The sequence below is a fragment of the Mus caroli genome, unplaced genomic scaffold (assembly GCF_978045245.1).
Source record: "Mus caroli unplaced genomic scaffold, Mus_caroli_1 scaffold_11, whole genome shotgun sequence".
NCBI lineage: Eukaryota > Metazoa > Chordata > Mammalia > Rodentia > Muridae > Mus > Mus caroli.
Window position 1 is genome coordinate 94,766,144 of NW_028227266.1, and position 21,081 is coordinate 94,787,224.

Sequence of the window (21,081 nt, forward strand, 5' to 3'; positions counted from 1 at the left end):
GGCCCACGGTTTGCTCTATGGTCTGGCGGACCTTGTGTTGTCATCCTCCGAGCGACGGCCGGAGGCGGCGGCGGAGGCCCGGGCGGGGCGTTTGGTTTCGTTTCTGCACCGACTGGAATTAGTGTCGACGGTCAAAATGGGAGTCCCCAAGTTTTACCGATGGATCTCGGAGCGGTACCCCTGCCTCAGCGAAGTGGTGAAGGAGCATCAGGTGGGTGAGCTCAGGCCGCGGCGCAGAAAGCGGGCCTCTCTGCGCTGTGGGACCCCGGCCTTCCAGCTGCCCGCGGTGCAGGTCAGCGGCCGAACGGGGGGAAGAGAAGGGGAACGGAGGCTTGGCGGCCCCCGGGTGAGCCGCACCGGGTAGAGGCAGGTCAGAACAGAGTGGCTTGCGGCAGGTCTGAGCTCCCCCTGGGAAAGCACTCCAGGACTTGCAAAGGAGTCCTTGGTGGGAAGGCTTTTAAGGAGCCCTCTCTGTCCTCCTGGGAACCGGACCTGGCGCTTCGCTGTGTGGGACGACTTCTCGGGTCCCTCATCCCAAGCAAAGCAACAGACGGTATACAAGCACTAACGTCCCCGGGGTGGAATCGCGGAGCACTCCAGCTGTGAAGAGCTGCATTTAACCTCAATGCCTGGACCGGTTGCTGTAGCTAGCTAGTGTCTTGGGTTTGTGATACTTTTTCATGCTCCCGTTAGCCCCCAGACAGGACCGACCCCCCTATTGTCTAAACGAACAAAACGTTTAGATGGAGCGCAGGGATGAGGGACGGGGAATGGTGCTTAAAGGCTTTAGTATGGCAGAAAGATGTCAAAACATTATTACTAACACTTAGTGTATAATGACCCCACAGCAGCGGCTTTTTTTTTTTTTTTGAGTTCTAAAAGTGTGTATTTGTATATTTATATACTAGAATATATCTGCATGTTTGAATGACGGAGGAAAGAAACCAAATGTTCTAATAGGTAAACTAGACTTTGAATGATAATGTAGTATGTCACATTTAATGACTTTGGTTTACAGAAAAAAAAAAACTCGTTTTTTCAAATTTGTATACTTAATAAATTATTTGTGATAAGTAGCACTGTATTAATACTGGAAGTTGTCAATTCTGTGGGGGGTTTGTTTTGTTTTGTTTTGTTTTAAGGTACGTATAAGGTTAAAGATAGAACCCAGCCTCTGGAAAGGATTCTTTTGATATTAACTTCTAATGAAAGCTAGCATATAAAAGAAACCTTATAAAAACTTCGAAAATGCTGACTTGTCTTCCCCTTATTTTAGTTAAGATTAGATGGTGTGAATTTGGTTGACTTAAATTTCGATGGTATTTATTTTCAGGGAGAAAAGTGAAAATGGAGGCATTGTTTTTCTTTTTCAGGATCTTTAATCAATAAATATTTTCTAGCCTCTAATGTGTTCAATAACATTTTTATTCAATGCTCTTTAGTCACAGACATTTATTTGGTAACAGTATCTTGGGCTCACCATCCTGGGGAATTTCATTGTAAAAACAAAACAGTCTTTTAAAGCAACATCATGACATGGGAAGCAAGATAGATTTTGTGAAAGTTTTACAGTAGATTGAAAAATTGAAAGTAAGGATTGCTTTAAAATTACATGGAAGTAAACTTTAAAACTTGTTGGTGTGTCAGCGGGGCAAGGTGTCCTACACCTTCAATCCCAGCACTGAGCAGGCAGAGGTAGGTAGATAAACTGACAGCCATGGTATACAGACCTGGCAAAACAAGAAACTCGATGTATCAAAATTAGGCCTTTCACAAATATTTTATTTAACAGAAGACCAAAAAAGGAACACTAGGAGGGAAGAACCCAAGCACCCACATTAAAAGCCGGGAGCAGCATAGAGCACCTGTAACCAGCACTAGAGAGCAGGGACAGGTGAAGCCTGAGGGCTCTCAGGCCAACTCGTCCAGCTGATCAATGAGCTTCAGGTTCCCTGAGAGACCCTGCCTCAAAAAACAGACAAAAAAACTAAGTGAAGAACATTTAGTTTCCTGTGTGGTTGCCAGGGTGAACAGAAGCACACCCGGCGGGAGATGATGGGGAGCAATATGTTTTAGAACGAGAGTGAGAATGGTATCAGCACAGTTATTCATCCTTTGAATCACTGAATGAAAATAGATAGACTTCATGTGATTCAGGAGCCCCATGTTACTGAGTCAAAATACTCCTAGATGAGGGCAAACTACCAAGAGACTCTAGACAGTTTGAGAGGAAAAGAAGAACTAGCTGATAAACTTGTGAACAGAACTCCAGAATACCCTGTAGGTTTCAATAAGGACTAGCCAATTAGATAACAGTACCTAAAACTGGGGGAGGAGGGCTTTATTTTATTTTATTTTTTAGAACTGACTGAGTGAAGAAGAAAAAGCAGTACCCCACCTATCCATTCAAAGCCGACCTGCCAGAGCATCGCTGCGCGGCACAGTAGGCCCCAAGGAGAAATGGCTGAGGATAAAATGAATGTTATCATGGAAGGCGTACTGGAAACAGAAGAAACTGATCCTGATGAAAGGAAGAATTAGAGTCAAGGGATCTTTAAAAATACACTACCATGTTTTAAAACATTGTCGACAAACTGCAAAAGAAAGAGACTTGTGAAGTTAAGGCTTTTCTGAGCCCACTCATTCTAAAGCTTAAGAAATTTCAGTTCATATAGAAACAAAAAACAACAAAAAAGTATTGAGGCCAAGTGACATACATTTGTTTGTTTACTTACTTATTTCAGCTTCTTTCATTTTTATGTGTATGAACGTGTATATATGTCTGTGCATCACCTCCGTGCCTGGTGCCCCTAGCGGTCAGAAGAGAGTCGTGGATCCTGTGGACTAGAGTCACAGATGATTGTGAATCACCATGTTGATACTGCGAACCAAACTTAGGTCCTCTGCAAGAATAGCAAGTGCTCTTAATCTTAACCATGGAGCCATATCTCCAGCCCTGAATACAAGCTTTTGTTTACTTCCCTCAGCCAGCTGTGGTGAGACACATGTGTAATCTTAGCACTAGGGCAGCTAAGGCAGGAAGACAGCCATTTCAAAGCTAGCATAAACTACAAAGTAAGACTTTATCTCAAAAAAGCAAAGACTGAGCCAGGCAGTGGTGGCATATGGATCTCTGAGTTAGAGGCTAGCCTGGACTAGTCTGGGTTACACAGAGAAACCTTGCCCCCAACCCCAAAATATAACAAAGCAAAGACTTGAATGTCATATCATATGAGTCACCCCCACCCCAAGACCTAGATGTGACATTCCAGCTACTCAAGAGGCAGGGTTGCAAAATGAGTTCAAGAACAGTTTGAGTAACTCAGACTATTTTACAGTAAAACCTTTCAGAACAGCATTGGGGATATAGCTAGCTCAGTGGTAGAACACTTGCCCAACCTACATGACATTCTAAGGTTTAATTCCTCAGCACCACAGAAAAAGGGGAGAGAGAGGCAGAGGCTGGGATTATGGCTCAGATACAGCACTTGCACAACATAAAGGTGCAGAGTTTAATGTCCCAAAACTGCTGGGGGCAAAACAAGTTTTTATTAGTACGTGTTTATTATGAATGATGCATGTGTGGGATGTGGGAGCCTGTCAGGGTGCATATTGTAAAGGCTAGAGGACAATGCTCAGGAGTGAGGTTTTCCCTTCTACTGTGGCTTCCGTGAATCTAACTTGGATTGTCAGGCATGAGCCATTTTATAGGCCAAATTATCTAGGTTTTGACTAGGATCAAAAGATCATTCAGACAGGAGACAAGAGGCAGGAAGTATGAACAAGAACAAAGCAGTAAGAGCGCGGGAAGGGGCTCAGTGAAGAGAACACAGCTGAGAGACTGCCTCAGCAAACGCCTACAGCCTTGCACTGTATAGATGTCTCCAAGTCTCTAGCACTAAGCTACAAGCAGGATCTCAAAAGCCCCGAAGTCCTATATAAAAGCTGGACTTCCCTTTCTAAGAAGCATCACTATCGGGACTGTTAAAAATGGCTAATGAACTATTCTTCAAGTCTAGCCTCCTTGTGACCCAGTTGTGAGGCTAGTTGTTTAAGCTGGTCTTCTGTAGAAGTAGGTTCCAACAGATGTGCTGGCAGAGTGAATCTTCCTTCTTCAAGTGTCCTTATGTAGGCCTCCAGCAGAAGGTGTGGCCCAGATTAAAGGTGTGTACCCACGCCTAGATCTGGAATTTGCTTTGTTCCAGGCTGACCTTGAATTTAGTAACCTGCTTGCCTCAGTCTCCTGGAATTAAAGGCCTATACTACCTTGCCTGGACCTAAGCTTTTCATGGCCACTGTGCCTCAAGATCTCCATATCAAGATCTAAGTCAGAAACCTGTGTCTTCCAGTCTCAAGATCTGGGTCACAGGTGTGCCCTCCATTTCTAGATTGTAGCTCATTCCAGATGTAGTCAAGTTGACAGCCAGGAATAGCCACCACAATCCCTAAAATATTTTTCTACACTAGACTGGCTATTTCTCAGTGTGTTCCCCAAGTTACTTACTGTTTGAGTCTCACCCAGGCTAACTTGGTCTATCAGTCTGTCCTTAGGGGGCACTTCTCTTGGCTGCATGCTTTTGGTCCATTCCGTCTAATGGAGACCCCTTGTCCTCTCTGTCTTCTCTGTGTGTGTTCTCTCTCCTCTCTCTCTCCTCTCTCCTCTCCTCTCCTCTTCTCTCTCTCTCTCTCTCTCTCTCTCTCTCTCTCTCTCTCTCTCTCTCTCTCCCTCTCTCCCCTCTCTCCCTCTCTCTCCCTCTCTCTCCCTCTCTCTCCTCTCTCTCTCTCTCTCTCTCTCTCTCTCTCTCTCTCTCTCTCCCTCCCTCCCTCCCTCCCTCCCCCTCCACCCCCCGCCCCCCTTCACCTATGACTGCAGCTGGAGAACTGAAGCCCCACCTGCCTCTTTTCTCCCCAGTAATTGACTGTCGGCCACTTTTATTTCACCAGTTAGAGAATGAAACGAGCAAAGTTTACACAACATCATTTGGTGTACATGAGAAAATGCTTGTTGGCTAGTATTTAGTGTTTGAATCCAAAGTAGCACCAGACCAACCTCCAGCAAGCCTCCAGTCACATCTGCTGCTCTGCAGACATTCTTCTCACAGTACCCACACTTGACTTACTTCAAGTACCTTTTGTCTTTCTGACTGATAAATTATTTTAACTCTGGTTCAGTCTCACTCATCAGGGAATTCTCTTCTGTTGTGGACAGCAAGGACCCAGATGTCCTCAAGATTCTGAGAACTCTTCAGGCTACACTGCTGACAGAGGCCACACTGGTGGCCTATTCTGCTGACAGTTACACCCCATTTCATTGTAGATGAGCTTCTGGTGTGGTTTTAGAGGCAGTATTACCACCCTAAGAAGGGAGGAGATCACAGTTGTGGTCAGGTTGTAGTTCCGTGGCACAGCACTTGACTAATATGCATGAAGCCCTGGGATAGCTGTTGTCTAATGTGCAGAAAGTCTTTCTTTCTCAAAATCCACTAGTACAAGGCTGTTTACTCCTTAGTAGAAAATTGTGGCTGCCCATAAGATGGATGTTCAGAAAGGAAAGAAGGTAAACACATATTCTTGACCTGTCTTCTTTACAAAAATCATAAAACTAGCATCATAAATTCTTAGAGCTGTACAGCTCTTTGACCTAGTACAATGCTATAAAATAGCTAAACCATTGAGACTAGAGGACTCTGTAGTAAAATGCTTGCTGCTCTTGCAGAAGACTGGCATTCAATTCCCAGTACCCTGACCCTCAGGAGGCTCACAACCACCTGTAACTCCAGTTCCAGATGGCCTGATGTCCTCTTCGGGCTTCCATGGGCACTTGCACATTTTGAATTAATTTTAAATCTTAAAAATGATAGCTGAATTTTGTTAAATATTTATTATGAACTAAAATTTTTAAATCTTTCTTGTGCTCACTCATTCAACATAGCAATCATAGTATTTTGCAGTTTTTGAGATAGGATATCATGTAACACAGACTGGCCTTGAAATTGCTATATACCAAAGGATGACCTTAAACTCTTAATCCTGTCTCCAACTCCTAAATATTGGAATTACTGGGTTTTACCACCAGCCTCACTCTAAGTAGCCCCATAGTGTTTCTACTTGGTCTTTGTAACTGAAGCCTGAGAAAATTGAGCCACAAATACATAGTCAGATTGTTACAGAGCCACTGAAGTAAGAGAGCTGTATCTGAAACGACTTTTCTTGTTGGTCTTCCTGTGTGAAATATTTTATACATTCTCTTTCTCTACTAGAACCACAGACCTTCTGCCTGTCTCCCAAATATTAGGACTATGGGCATGGAGTACCCTACTCAGTCATCCTATAAGCCTAATAGAGATTTGAAACAATACATCCTCACATAGCCATTTTAGTATTTATTTGTTTATGATTTGAGGCTTTCCTTGCCCTAGATCATCAAAATATTCTTCCTCAAAATGCCTCCTCTCTCTGCTCTCTTAAGTCACCTGTTCTTGTCTCTTCTCATGAATCCACACATAAACTAAAATGTAGGCACTGGAATTCAATGCCCAGCTCCACATCAGAGAGCCAGGCTTCTTACTCATGGTCAGTGGGCTGTCTATCTTGATCCTCAATTTCATTAGGTGCCATGGGTTCACAATTAAGCATTTCCTGTTTTCTTACTTCTCTGTCTCTTGTCTATTAAGCTTTTTATATTATCATAGCTAATTTTTTTCTTATGGTACAGCTATTTTTTAATCTTTTTTTTTGAGAGACAATATATAAAGATTACAATTAAAATTAGAGCTTTACTCTGGTGGTCAAGTTGCAATAAGTACTGCACTGGGGTGGCTTTTTCAAGTAACTTTCTATTCGTTCAAGTCCTACCTACCCTTGCACGTAAAGGATCGAAAATAGAGCTTCCCTCCCTCCCTCTCTCTCTCTCTCTCTCTCTCTCTTTCTTTTCTTCTTCTTCTTCTTCTTCTTCTTCTTCTTCTTCTTCTTCTTCTTCTTCTTCTTCTTCTTCTTCTTTTTTAATATAGCAAAAGTCTCTCTATGTAACTAAAACTGTCTTTTGGGGTAACTTACAGTGTTTTGCTGTCTCAGAGGCTCCTGCAGCACCCCTTGTTCTTGGCTGGAGACCCCCACTTTGGAGTTTCCAGAATCTCTCTGGTTCTGCCAGTCACAAAGAACTGATGCTCTGTCGGATAAATTTCTCCTCCACTGCTTTCTGTCAGAGTCTCCTGTCCTCTATGACATTTCTGTCAGATGTTCTCTGCTTTCTGCCACGTTCATGGGCTTTCTTCTTCTCCAATCATGTTGTGTTTTTCTTCCAACTACACTGAGTGCCAGATGTAAGTGTAACTTGTATTCTCCTGAAGTGCTTGTTACGTCAGAGGCGGTCCTGGAAGCTTATCTAGGTGCTTAGTTAATGCTCTAAAGTAGCGGTTTCAGATAAATGTTTGGCAGAGTTTAAGGATTTAAAACTTGCCATTCTCTTTTTTTTTTTTTTTTTCTTTTTTTGGTTTTTCGAGACAGGGTTTCTCTGTGTAGTCCTGGCTGTCCTGGAACTCACTCTGTAGACCAGGCTGGCCTCGAACTCAGAAATCCGCCTGCCTCTGCCTCCCAAGTGCTGGGATTAAAGGCGTGCGCCACCACGCCCGGCAAAACTTGCCATTCTCTGGACCATCTAGAGACTGCCATATCCAGGGATCCATCCCATAATTAGCCTCCAAACGATGACACCATTGCATACACTAGCAAGATTTTGCTGAAAGGACCCAGATATAGCTGTCTCTTATGAGACTATGCCGGGGCCTAGCAAACACAGAAGTGGATGCTCACAGTCAGCTATTGGATGGATCACAGGGCCCCCAATGGAGGAGCTAGAGAAAGTACCCAAGGAGCTAAAGGAATCTGCAACCCTATAGGTGCAACAACATTATGAACTAACCAGTACCCCGGAGCTCTTGACTCTAGCTGCATATGTATCAAAAGATGGCCTAGTCGGCCATCACTGGAAAGAGAGGCCCATTGGACACGCAAACTTTACATGCCCCAGTACAGGGGAACGCCAGGACCAAAAAGTGGGAATGGGTGGGTAGAGGAGTCAGGGGAGGGTAGGAGGGACTTTTGGGATAGCATTAGAAATGTAATTGAGGAAAATATGTAATAAAAAAATATTTAAAAAATAAGACAGCAACTGAAAAAAACTTGCCATCCTCACATCTTACAAGGCATGTCACTTTTCAATGACAAGAAAATATATTGTTACCTGCACGTGTTTACTAATTAAATTCAAGCTAATTTTCTCTAATTAAAATATAAAGGAGACAGTCAAAAATTCTTTTTTTATACAATAGAACTGGCTAGTTTTGTGTTCTTGTAATTTGTGTCAATAGTGTTCCCATTACTTGCTTAAAACAAAATAAATGAAAACCAGAGTTATAAAGATCTTCTTTAAAAGATAATTGCACATACACTCACCTACCCCTACTGTTAAGGCCGAGGTAGCTGTTACTAATATTATAAGGAAACTTTTCATATGTTGTTACTGCTGTTACTAAGAAACTTTCTCATGCCCAAGTTGATTGTATATTCTGTTATCACCTGTGCTCTGGGGAACCTATCACAGTAGAATAAGTTACAACTGCTTTGTATACTTAGCCACAGTAAGCTTGTATTGGACCTGAACCAGTCACCAGGCAGTGCTTCCTGCACCTCTGTATAAGCTTTTATGGGTTTTGCTTTTATAAGCTGCCTCTATGATGGACCCCAACATAAGAGAGACACCTGCATCTATTTAGATTAAGAGTTCCATTCTGAGTAAGGGTCAAGTAAAGGTTAAGCTCCCTAGGAACTGACATCCAGAGTGACAAATTAAACATGAATGTTAGGCAAGACAAGTCCCCTGCCACTGTTGAATACCCCAACCAATGGGAGCAAGATAAATGTACAACAAAGACATGCTCCTGAGGAAATCCCTTATCCATAAATCCTGATTTGATGAAATAATTTGGCCCAAGTATTTGTGGATCTCAGGCTTAAAAGATCACTAGGATTCTAACTGAGCATCACAGTCAGCCCCCAAGTCTGGCCTGCAGCCCTGATCGATCAACCCTGGGAGGAATGCTTAATAAACTATCCCTGTCTGACCTGTCTCACTGAGATCAGTGTTCATGTGATTTGTGAGGCTTCTCCTGAGTCCCAACACTACCAAGCCCCACAGTGACATCAAGGGTCTGACTTTCCGATGTTATCAAATTCAAAGATCCACCTGCCTCTGCCTCCCGAGTGAGGGATCTAAAGCATGCACCACCACTGCCCAGCTTGATAATCTAAGCTTTTAAAAAACTACTGTAACCAAGTAAATGGCTCTGTTTGAGTCAACCAAATGTAAAATTAAATCTCTTGTAAAAACTTTTAATACTCTTTTATTAAGCCTTTTGATGTAAATGGGCATTATTTCCCATTTATAGAGGCAATTGAGCCTTTGAAAAGCCACGTAGCAAAAGGAGGACACTAATATGTGAGTACCATAGTAACTAAGCGCGTCACGTGGTATTTTCCTTACTCGGAATAACTACATTATTTTCTCTGTTGAGGCCACCGCTATGTCACATAGCTATATACTTTGTCTCTGTGTTACTAGCCGTTCCTATTTGCTTTCCTTTACCTGCTTTATTCAACGGTGATTATTGAAGTTTTATTAAGGTTTGTTTTTTATCTTATATGTGTGTTTATGTGTCTGCACAATTGTACAAATGCATGTGATGGCCGAGGGGGGCAGAAGAGGGCATTGGCTCCTGAGGGCTGGAGATGCAGGTAGCTGTACATGGCCTCATCTAAGTGCCAGAATCCAAACTTGGCTCTCTGAAAGAGGACTCCTGGAGTTTTTACATAATCGAAGACATTACATCCTGGTTTAATTTGGTTTGCTTTGGCTTGGTTTTTGTTTTGAACCATGGAAGAATCACCTTTCTTAGGCAAGAAAGTAGTTACGATAATTAATAATCTGGAACATATTGTTTTTGCATTTTAGATTCCAGAATTTGATAACTTGTACCTGGATATGAATGGGATTATACATCAGTGTTCCCATCCTAATGATGATGATGTGCACTTCAGAATTTCAGATGACAAAATCTTTACTGACATTTTTCACTACTTGGAGGTGTTGTTTCGAATTATTAAACCCAGGAAAGTGTTCTTTATGGCTGTTGACGGTGTGGCTCCTCGAGCAAAAATGAACCAGCAACGTGGGAGGCGTTTTAGGTAAGTCATTTCAGTAGTCGACAAAATACAGAGCATCTTCTGTTCATACTTGTTTTCTATTTAAACCCTCAAAAGTAATTGGTATATTTAATATCGTTTATCTAGTCAAGTCATAAGTCAGTAACTTTGATAGCTTGCCGTTTCACAGAGTTCATGTTGGGTTTCAGATGAAGTCAGTGTTCTCAGGCACAGGTTTCCAGACTCGCATTGATAATCTGAGAAGTAGAGCAGGGAGCCTTGGTGATCTATCTTGGTGTAGTCACTAAAGACTGGACCAAGAGGTTCTTCTACTGACAGCCGTGTAACACACCTCTGTTGAATGGCCAGCTCTCAGTCTAGATGATGATTCTGAGTAAATATGAGCCCTAATTAGGCAGTAAGGCAAATGAGATTAGAAGGTGATTGATGAACTATTGGAACAGAGTTCAATTAGGAACTTGGCATTATCAGCACCACTGTGTAGAAGAGTCTTTAGTTAGGGTTTTACTGCTGTGAACAGACACCATGACCAAGGCAGGTTTTATAAGGATAACATTTAATTGTCCTTATAAGGGGCTGGCTTACAGGTTTAGTCCATTTATCTTCAAGGCAATAACATGGCAGCATCCAGGCAGGCATGGTGTAGGAGATGCTGAGAGTTCTACATCTTCTTCTAAAGGCTGCTGATGGAAGACTCACTTCCAGACAGTTAGAGTGAGGGTCTTATAACCCACACCCACAGTGACACACCTACTCCAACAAGGTCACACCTTCTAATAGTGCTGTTCTTTGGGCCGAGCACATACAAACCATCACAAGATGTAAAGGGCTTAAAGATAAAAGAGTCTTAAAATCAAAATTCTGCATGTGTAGACCATATCTAAGCAATAGTGAGACTGAACCATAAACCTATGTGGAGGTATCCTAAGTCCTGAGGTTTAGTGCGCTGTTAGCATAATGAAAGACTCCTTTAACCATAGGGCAAGATAAAGAATCATAGGAATATTCATGCATCAGATGTGGGAGTTGTCAGGAAAGTTGGGACAGTGTCTTAGACTTCCCAGGGAGACTAAAGAAACGATGGCAAAGAGATTGATTATTTAACTATTAAAAGAAAAAGTCCCAGAATTCTGAAAATACTGAGACCCTTAAATTCAAAGGCACTTTAAAAAAAAAAAAAGGTTATTTATTTATTTTATGTATATGAATACACTGTTAATCTCTCTTTTTTTTTTTTTTTTTTTTTTGGTTTTTCGAGACAGGGTTTCTCTTTATAGCTCTGGCTGTCCTGGAGCTCACTTTGTAGACCAGGCTGGCCTCGAACTCAGAAATCCGCCTGCCTCTGCCTCCCGAGTGCTGGGATTAAAGGCGTGCGCCACCACGCCCGGCTGTTAATCTCTTCAGACACAGCAGAAGAGGGCATCAGATCCTACTACAGATGGTTGCGAGCCCCATGTGGTCTCTGGGAATTGAACTCAGGACCTTTGGAAGAGCAGTCAGTGCTATTAACTGCTGAGCTGTCTCTCCAGCCCAAGACATTTTACTTAAGTCCAAAATTAAGATTTCTAGGGACTACTTAATAGACTTGACTTAATTAGAATCTCCAGGTTTGAAAAACTGTTTATACTAGTGCTTATTAAACTAATTTTAGGGACTCACTAGCCTAAAAGTTCATATTGAGATTATGATGGTACAGTGCCTTTATTCAATATTTGTGAGGCAGATCTCCATGAGTTCAAAGTCAGCCTGGTCTACATAGAGAGTTCAGCCACTAGGCGGTAAAAGTGCATCTTAGCTTTGTCTCCTATTAGACAAAATAGATACCCTTCTTGTTGCTTCGTAGTACCTGCAGTGTTACTAAGTACTGAGTTTTCCTCCCATCATTATTCTTCTATTGCTGAGCCCTCACCCCTAGCAGCCCTAGAGCCTCACTATCACATTGATATTATCAGACTTCCTTCCCAAAGTTATACTGAGGCATCTAACTAACAAAAATCAACTCATTTCCTGAAACCGAACTGCGGGAAAGCCTGGCAGCTCTATGTATTTTTAACTTCATAACCTTTTCAGTATCAGAAGTACAGAAGAATACTAGCTAGGGATTGAGGACTAGTCCATTGTAACTACTGCAAACAGATATTAGATGTTAGGCTGTCACCAAGAGTCCCATGTTTCCTAGAAAGTCCCCCAGCAGCTTCATACTTTCTAATGCTTAATGTCTTAGTTCTGAATCTTCCCTCTGGGTTTTATCCATACTGTGCCACTAAAATTTCCTTACAAGAGCTCAGACTTATGTCCTAATCCAAAGACTAAGTCTGCATTGCTTCCTCCACTCACAGTAATTAACAGCACTCATCCTTTCTTTCTAGAGTTTCTCCATGTAGCTTTGCTCATGTAGCTTTTTCTTCCTTGAGAGCCAGGTGTGGTGTGACGTGCCTTTAATCCTAGCACTCTGGAGGCAGAGATGGGGGTTGGGGGGTGTCTCTATGTTTGAGGCAAGCCTGATCTACAAAGGGAGTTCTAGGACAGCCAGGGTTGTTAGCCAAAGAAACCCTGTCTCAAAAATAAATAAATAAAATAAAACAATGATAAGTTACTTCTTTGAGCCTAAGTCCTGAGCCCTGAGTGATCACATCTAATGACTTTGATGTGTGTCTATGCTAATGACCCTCAGATTTGTCTTTATCGTGTTTTTCTCACTTCCAAGTTCCTTTGTATTGAAATGCTTGCTGAATGCCTCCTTTTGGATCACCTAGACACTAGAAGGCTCGCCATGTTCAGAATTGAATTCAACTTCCCCAAAGCAGCCTTTTTAAAAAGAATTTTTGCTGCCATACTGTGTGATGAGCTGCCCTACTCAAAGTCCAAGAGTAATTTGGACTCCTTGTGTCTTTAGTCCTCACATCTGCAACCTACTTATACATGTTTTCATCATCTTTTTAAAATCTAGTCTCTCAGAATATGCTGTTACTGTCTTTACTTACCTTATCTTTATAATCCTTTCTAGATTGCAGCTAGATTAAACATAGCTATTGTTATTCCCTCCATGTAGAGTGTCATCTTTAAAACCTGCAGTTATTTTTTGTTATATTTTTGTATTCTCATATCATTGATGATTATTAAAATCATTAAATGATATAGTTAAATATGGTAAACATAGTTGACGCTCAAAGCTTCTGATCTTGTTTCTGGAATAAATTAGCTAAATATTTATGTTTTGTAATGATTTGTGTGCTCTTTACTGTTGTAATGTCCAGCTTCAATAGTCTTCACATTAAAAAAGAAAAACTTCAATTCTGTAAATAAAAGCAAGGAATACCTGGGCCTATTCATTTTTATTATAATTATTTTAAAAAATGTACCCTGGCATGGTGGTGCGCAGTTTTAATCCCAGCACTGAGGAGACAGAGCTAGGCTAATCTCTGTAAATTCGAGGCCAGCCTGGTCTACAGATCTAGTTCTAGGATAGCCAAGGCTACAGAGAGAAACTCGTCTCAAAAAGAAAAAAAAAAAAAAATTATAGTTTTGAACCAAAAAGTTGACAACTTAATGTTTTATTTGTAAAAGTTTCCAAATGGCTTGTGTAAAAGTGTTTATTTTGTAGAAAATATAAGATATTTTTTTTCTCTTTGACTTTTAAGGTCAGCCAAGGAGGCAGAAGACAAAATTAAAAAAGCAATAGAAAAGGGAGAAACACTTCCTACAGAAGCCAGATTCGATTCCAACTGTATTACGCCAGGTAAATTGACTGAGATGTAAGATAGAAATTGAACTTTTTTCTAATGTATTTCTGATTTTACACTGTTTGTCCTTGGAGTTTCACTGGCCATATTTCCCTGTTTGTGTACTCGTAAGATGAGCTATCTCATCATGTTGGTTGTGAGTGTTCCTGGAAAGACCTGCTGTAGGGTTTTCAGATGTTGATGAGCAGAGACGGAGAGGACTTGGTCAGCTACATAGAATTCCTGACCTGGAAAGAACTTAGAAAAGCTTTCAATTTACTGTGGTCAGTTATCAGTATAGAACCAATTTGTATTTTTGTGATTGATTTGTAACTTACCAGGTTTCTATACCTACCTTCTTATGGGTTTCAGGATAAGAAATTCATTCCTTTAGTCCATGGAGTTTCCTCTTCTACCTGCTAAAGCCAACCAGGACTTCTATGACTTTAAGAAAAACAGGGCCAGTGAAATGGGTCAGCAGATAAAAGCACTTGCTGCCCAGTGCTCTGATGCCCTGAGTTCAGTTCCCAGGACCTTCATGCTGGAAGAAAGAACCGACTTCTGCAAGTTGTCTTCTGACCTCTACACACACAAATAATATAGATACATAAATGTAAAAAAAAGTCACTTACTAGTAAGATGGTTAACTTAACTCCATGTACAGCACCCTACTTGATACACTTGAAGGGTTCACTGGTATCTTTATAGTCCTTTATTTTAAACAAAAATTGTAAGTATAACCTTTAAAATTCCATACAAACTAGTAAAATTTTTTTATTTCTAAGTGGCTTAGATACAAATTGTTCATCTTTTTTTTTAATTAGGTAATTTCCTCAATTACATTTCCAATGCTATCCAAAAAGTCCCCAATACACTCCCCCCCCCAGTGCCCCACCCACCTACCCCCACCCCTTGGCCCTGGCATTCCCCTGTACTGGGGCATATAAAGTTGGCAAGTCCAATGGGCCTCTCTTTCCAGTGATGGCCTACTAGGCCATCTTTTGATACAAATGCAGCTAGAGTCAAGAGCTCTGGGGTACTGGTTAGTTCCTAATAATGATCCACCTATGGGGTTGCAGTTCCCTTTAGCTCCTTGGGTACTTTCTCTAGCTCCTCCATTGGGGGCCCTGTGATCCATCCAATAGCTGACTGTGAGCATCCACTTCTGTGTTTGCTAGGCCCCGGCATTGTCTCACAAGAGACAGCTATATCTGGGTCCTTTCAGCAAAATCTTGCTAGTGTATGCAATGGTGTCAGCGTTTGGAAGCTGATTATGGGATGGATCCCTGGATATGGCAGTCTTTAGATGGTCCATCCTTTCTTCACAGCTCCAAACTTTATCTCTGTAACTCTTTCCATGGGTGTTTTGTTCCCAATTCCAAGAAGGGGCACAGTGTCCACACTTTGGTCTTCGTTCTTCTTGAGTTTCATGCGTTTAACAAATTGTATCTTATATCTTGGGTATCCTAAGTTTTTGGGCTAATATCCACTTATCAGTGAGTACATATTGTGTGAGTTCCTTTGTGAATATGTTACCTCACTCAGAATGATGCCCTCCAGATCCATCCATTTGCCTAGGAATTTCATAAATTCATTCCTTTTAATAGCTGAGTAGTACTCCATTGTGTAAATGTACCACATTTTCTGTATCCATTCCTCTGTTGAGGGGCATCTGGGTTCTTTCCAGCTTCTGGCTATTATAAATAAGGCTGCTATGAACATAGTGGAGCATGTGTCCTTCTTACCGGTTGGGACATCTTCTGGATATATGCCCAGGAGAGGTATTGCTGGATCCTCTGGTAGTATTATGTCCAATTTTCTGAGGAACCGCCAAACTGATTTCCAGAGTGGTTGTACCAGCTTGCAATCCCACCAACAATGAAGGAGTGTTCCTCTTTCTCCACATCCTCACCAGCATCTGCTGTCACCTGAATTTTTGATCTTAGCCATTCTGACTGGTGTGAGGTGGAATCTCAGGGTTGTTTTGAGTTGCATTTCCCTGATGATTAAGGATGTTGAACATTTTTTCAGGTGCTTCTCTGCCATTCGGTATTCCTCAGGTGAGAATTCTTTGTTCAGTTCTGAGCCCCATTTTTTAACGGGGTTATTTGATTTTCTGGAGTCCACCTTCTTGAGTTCCTTATATATATTGGATAGTAGTCCCCTATCTGATTTAGGATAGGTAAAGATCCTTTCCCAATCTGTTGGTGGTCTTTTTGTCTTATTGACGGTGTCTTTTGCCTTGCAGAAGCTTTGCAACTTTATGAGGTCCCATTTATCGATTCTCGATCTTACAGCGCAAGCCTTTGCTGTTCTATTCAGGAATTTTTCCCCTGTACCCATATCTTCGAGGCTTTTCCCTACTTTCTCCTCTATAAGTTTCAGTGTCTCTGGTTTTATGTGGAGTTCCTTAATCCACTTAGATTTGACCTTGGTACAAGGAGATAGGAATGGATCAATTCGCATTCTTCTACATGATAACCGCCAGTTGTGCCAGCACCATTTGTTGAAATGCTGTCTTTTTTCCACTGGATGGTTTTTGCTCCCTTGTCAAAGATCAAGTGACCATAGGTATGTGGGTTGATCTCAGGGTCTTCAATTCTGTTCCATTGGTCTACTTGCAAATTGTTCAACTTAATAACCATTTTTTCCTGGATATAATTTAAGGTAGCCTTTAATGTTGATCATCTGACATTTTCTATGGCATAGTTATTGTATACTCACTTTCCAGATTAGAAATGATTCTTCATGTTAAGGATAGTAGTTATTGAGATATAAAGGTGGCTTGATGGTTAAAAACAGGCTCTTACGGAGAGCCTGGGTTCAATTTCCAGCACCCACATAGTGTAACTCCAGTTCTAGAGGCTCAGATGCCCTCATTTTGCCTCAAAGAGAACTGCATGTACATGGTGCACATACATATGTGTAGGCAATTATTATATACATAAAATAAATGTTTTAAAACTTAAAGCGTAGCAGTCATTAGTTATAGCTCAGTTCAGTAGAGTGCTTGTCATCATGAGTTCTATTCCCAGCACACATATAAGAAACTTGGTGTGGTGGTGCACACTTGTAATCTTAGTGCTGGGGAGAGGAATCGGAAGGATCCCTGGGGCTCACTAGTCAGCCTGGTTTGCCTACTAATTGAGTCCCAGGTTCAGTGAGAATCTGTCTCAAAAGACAAGGTGACTGGACATGGTAGATGTGGCTTTAATTCCAGTACTTGGGAGGCAGAGGTAAGAGGATCTCTGTGAGTTTGAGACCAGCCTGATCTACATAACAAGTTCCAGGGAAGCAGAGATACATAAAAACCCTGACCAAAGATTTAAAAAGAAAAATAAGGTAGATTGTATTTGAGGAAGAACCGTACACAAGTTATCCTTTGGGCTCCACATAAACACCTGCTTCTGCATGAACTTGTATATAAATACATACACAAGTGTTAGTTGGAGGGGAAGCCAGTTTGATTTGGTAGAGTCTAGGCTTCTTTCATATGCATCAGATCCTGGGTTCAATCCCTAGCACAGTATAAGTCAGCTGTGACTGTGCCTGCCTGCAATTCCAGGACTTGGGAAGTTTAGGGTTATCCCTGACTCATAGTGAGATCAAGACTAATCTGGACTACAAACCCTGTCTTAAAAATGAAAGCAGTATTAGTTATTAATAGTATACATGAACAATAATAGTTAATATTGGCAATCTGGTTAAAACTACATGTCTTAAAAATTCTTCAAGATATTCAGTGGGTAAAATCAAAATCCAGAACTCCATGGTCAGTGGATAAAACAAACTACCAAAAACTGTCCTCTAGCCTCCACACACGTGTTGTGGCATGCAAACACTTACTTCACATATTACATATCATACACTGATATAAGTAAAATTAATAATATGCTTAGCAATCAAGAAGAAATGTAGAAAATTGGAGTTTATTAGAATCCAAATTTTTTTAGGTAAATACTTAAAGTGCAGTCTGTAGATGGTGTAAAATTCATGACTTTACCTTTGTGGCACTGACTGGTGACATTTGAAGCACTGGAAGATAAGCAAGAAAATGTTGGCCTCTGAAGATCCCTGATTATATATTGTTAGTGGTAATTTGACTGCGTTTGTTATTTTTATCTCTTTCTCAGATTAACCTTTTAAAACTTTACTCACAGGGACTGAATTCATGGCCAGATTGCATGAACATCTGAAGTATTTTGTAAATATGAAAATTTCCACAGACAAATCATGGCAAGGTGTTACCATCTACTTCTCAGGCCATGAGGTTATCCTTTTTTTAAATTTATTTAAAGAATTTTTTTAAGTTTATTTAATACTTTGAAGCATAGCATATTATCACCTTCTTTTTTAAATATTATGTCTAGACTCCTGGAGAAGGAGAGCATAAAATCATGGAATTTATCAGATCCGAGAAAGCAAAGCCAGATCATGATCCAAACACCAGACATTGTCTTTATGGCTTAGATGCTGACTTGGTAGGTATAACACGTACTGTCATTATAAGTTTGTGTCATGAAGCTAAGTACTGAAGAGATGGGCTTTTAATAGGGAAACTTTACTGGCTGTAGCAATAACTACAAAGGCAGCAATTGCTACTGTTGCCATTATCTAAGTTCTGAGTTCGAAGCCAGCCTGGTCTACAGAGTGAGTTCCAAGACAGCCAGGGCTACACAGAGAAACCCTGTCTCAAAAAAAAAAAAAATTCTAAAAGAGTTGGGGAAATAAGCTTAGTTTGTTTGTCATAGATTATGGATGACTGATCTTGGTCTAGTCCACAGAGCTGAATAATCCTAGTTCTATGCAAACACTGTCCTAACTTACAGGTCCATGAATTATATGAGCATTTCCCTGCATGTGTGAGCACCACAGGTGTGCCTGGTGCCTGGGCTGGGGGCATGAGATGCCATGGAACTGAGCTTAGGAATAGTTATGAGCTGCCCTCATAATCCTGCCCCCGTCAGGGTTTTCATACTAACTGAAAACTAAACAAGCAAGCTACTGTGATGACCGTCTTTGTACTCTTTCCTTAAGGTTTTTTGGTTATTTTGAGGGGAGGGATGTTTGGGGGTTTTTGTTTTGGGTTGGTTTGGTTTGGGGGGTGGGGGGGTTGAGACAGTATTTCTCTGTGTAGGTAGCCCTGGCTGTCCTGGAACCAGGTTGACCTCAAACTTAGAAATCCGCTGCCTCTGCCTCCAAGTGCTGCAATTAAAGGCATGTGCCCCCATGCCCAGTAAGTTTTCTTAAGTAGTAACTTTTTTAAACTTAATGTAGTCATCAGCCTGCTTACTACCAAGCTGGTTTATTGAGCCAATTATCTCTTAAAACATACATGTTTTCATAACATTTCTAGAATAGGTTTTTAAGGCACTCAGCCACAAAGGCATTATAACACATATAACAATAATTGTTTGACATGTAAATAACCACATCCCGGGATTGCCTCTGGTTTCTTTTGTTTTGTTTGAATAAGAATTTAAAGAAAGCTGGGCGTGGTGGCTCACGCCTTTAATCCCAGCACTTGGGAGGCAGAGGCAGGTGGATTTCTGAGTTCAAGGCCAGCCTGGTCTACAAAGTGAGTTCCAGGACAGCCAGGGCTACACAGAGAAACCCTGTCTCGAAAAACCAAAAAAAAAAAAAAAGAAAGAAATTAAAGAAAACAAACTGTGTATTGCAGTTGGCTCCCATGCTTGAGTAGGCTTTTGGATTCTTTGAGGGAGTAGGATATATGAAGAAATTAAAGTACCCCTTTCTGTTCTGCAACATTTTTTCATATTAATGTTACTGTGACCTCTAAGCATCCAGCATGGGAAGGTCAGTGCTTCTAATTTCTACTTTGAAGAGGTAGGGATATGTAAAAATCCTGAGACAGTTTTGTGCTTTGGTGAGGAGGAGTATAGGACACCAGTGGGCACTTAGTATCTCGCCCGATTCCGTAAGGACTTGCCATTGGTACAACTGATTCTGATTTTCACATGTTGACTTTTAAATTATTCCCTGCATAGAAATTTTATTAAATTGCTTTTGTAAACTTAATGGTATAAGCAAAGGTAGAATGGTAATATTTTGTAATTATTTTTCGACAGATCATGCTTGGATTAACAAGTCACGAGGCACATTTTTCTCTCTTAAGAGAAGAAGTTAGGTTTGGTGGAAAAAAAACACAAAGGTAAATTGGATGTTGGAAGAATGAACAAAAACAAAGCATGGCCGACAGTCCCTTAGCACCCGGGTTCTGAAAGTGTTCTCTATTAATCTGCAGATGCCTATTTTGATGTAGTACAGTTTGTCTTTGTCTTTTATTGCCTCTGCTTTTAGTGTCTTTAATATCCAAGAAAATATCATAATCTAATCCATTAAGCCAATCTAATGTCATAAACATTACCCCTATTTTTTATTCCAGAAGTTTGTAAAGAGGTTTGTTTTGTTTTTTCTGTTGAGAGCTTGGGTTATTTTGGCAGAACTGGGCTGGGCCCCCGAGGTAAGCCCTCGGCTGCTGAGCTACACTTGGGTTCTGTGGTCTTAACCTAGGTGGCTAATCCAGGTCTAGCCTTTGTGTGGAAACTCAGCTTTCCTGTCACTACTGTTGAGAAAACTGCTCTTCCCTATTGAGAATATCAGTTCCTTGTTGAGAATCGTTGCTCATGTATGAGTTTTATTGCTTGTATTTTCTATTTTATTTCTTGATCAAAAATACCTGTCTTTGTATCATTTCTGGTGTATTCATAGAGATTATAGTGTAGTTAACATTGAAATCAAGAGTGAGACCCCAACTTCATTCTTTTTCAAGAATCTTTTGCATATTTTGGGTCTCATAAAAGCATGAGGTTTGGGGGAGGCATTTTCCTGTTTTCTTGTGAAGTTTGTAAAGAGGGGTTTTGATGGGGATAGTTTTAAGAAAGATTTAATAAATTTGTAGGTCTTTTAAAATATTTTGATATTGAAATAGTCTTCCAATCCATTAGCATATGTTTTGTGTCTTTTATTTTCTTTATTTTATAGTTTCCCTGGTATAGCTCTTAGGTTAAGTTTATTCCAAAGTATTTAACTATTCCGGGGTGTCATTTGTGTATGGAATCATTTTTTTTCAGGTTTATTTTATTTTATGTGCATGAGTGTTTTGCTTGCATATATG

General features: G+C 40.9%; 1 protein-coding gene across 4 annotated transcripts in view; it reads left to right on the forward strand.

Moving 5' to 3' along the window:
• The first annotated feature begins 45 nt into the window (after positions 1-45).
• The window catches only part of Xrn1 (5'-3' exoribonuclease 1), a 105,652-nt gene continuing 84,616 nt past the window's right edge, over positions 46-21,081 (forward strand). For all 4 annotated transcript variants that reach the window (XM_085827909.1, XM_085827911.1, XM_085827910.1 and 1 more), the window contains exons 1-6: positions 46-211; positions 10,010-10,242; positions 13,863-13,960; positions 18,104-18,213; positions 18,314-18,424; positions 20,033-20,115. In XM_085827909.1, coding sequence (XP_085684035.1) covers positions 137-211; positions 10,010-10,242; positions 13,863-13,960; positions 18,104-18,213; positions 18,314-18,424; positions 20,033-20,115 — 710 coding nt within the window. In that variant the 5' untranslated portion in view covers positions 46-136. The remainder of the gene's footprint in view (positions 212-10,009; positions 10,243-13,862; positions 13,961-18,103; positions 18,214-18,313; positions 18,425-20,032; positions 20,116-21,081) is intronic.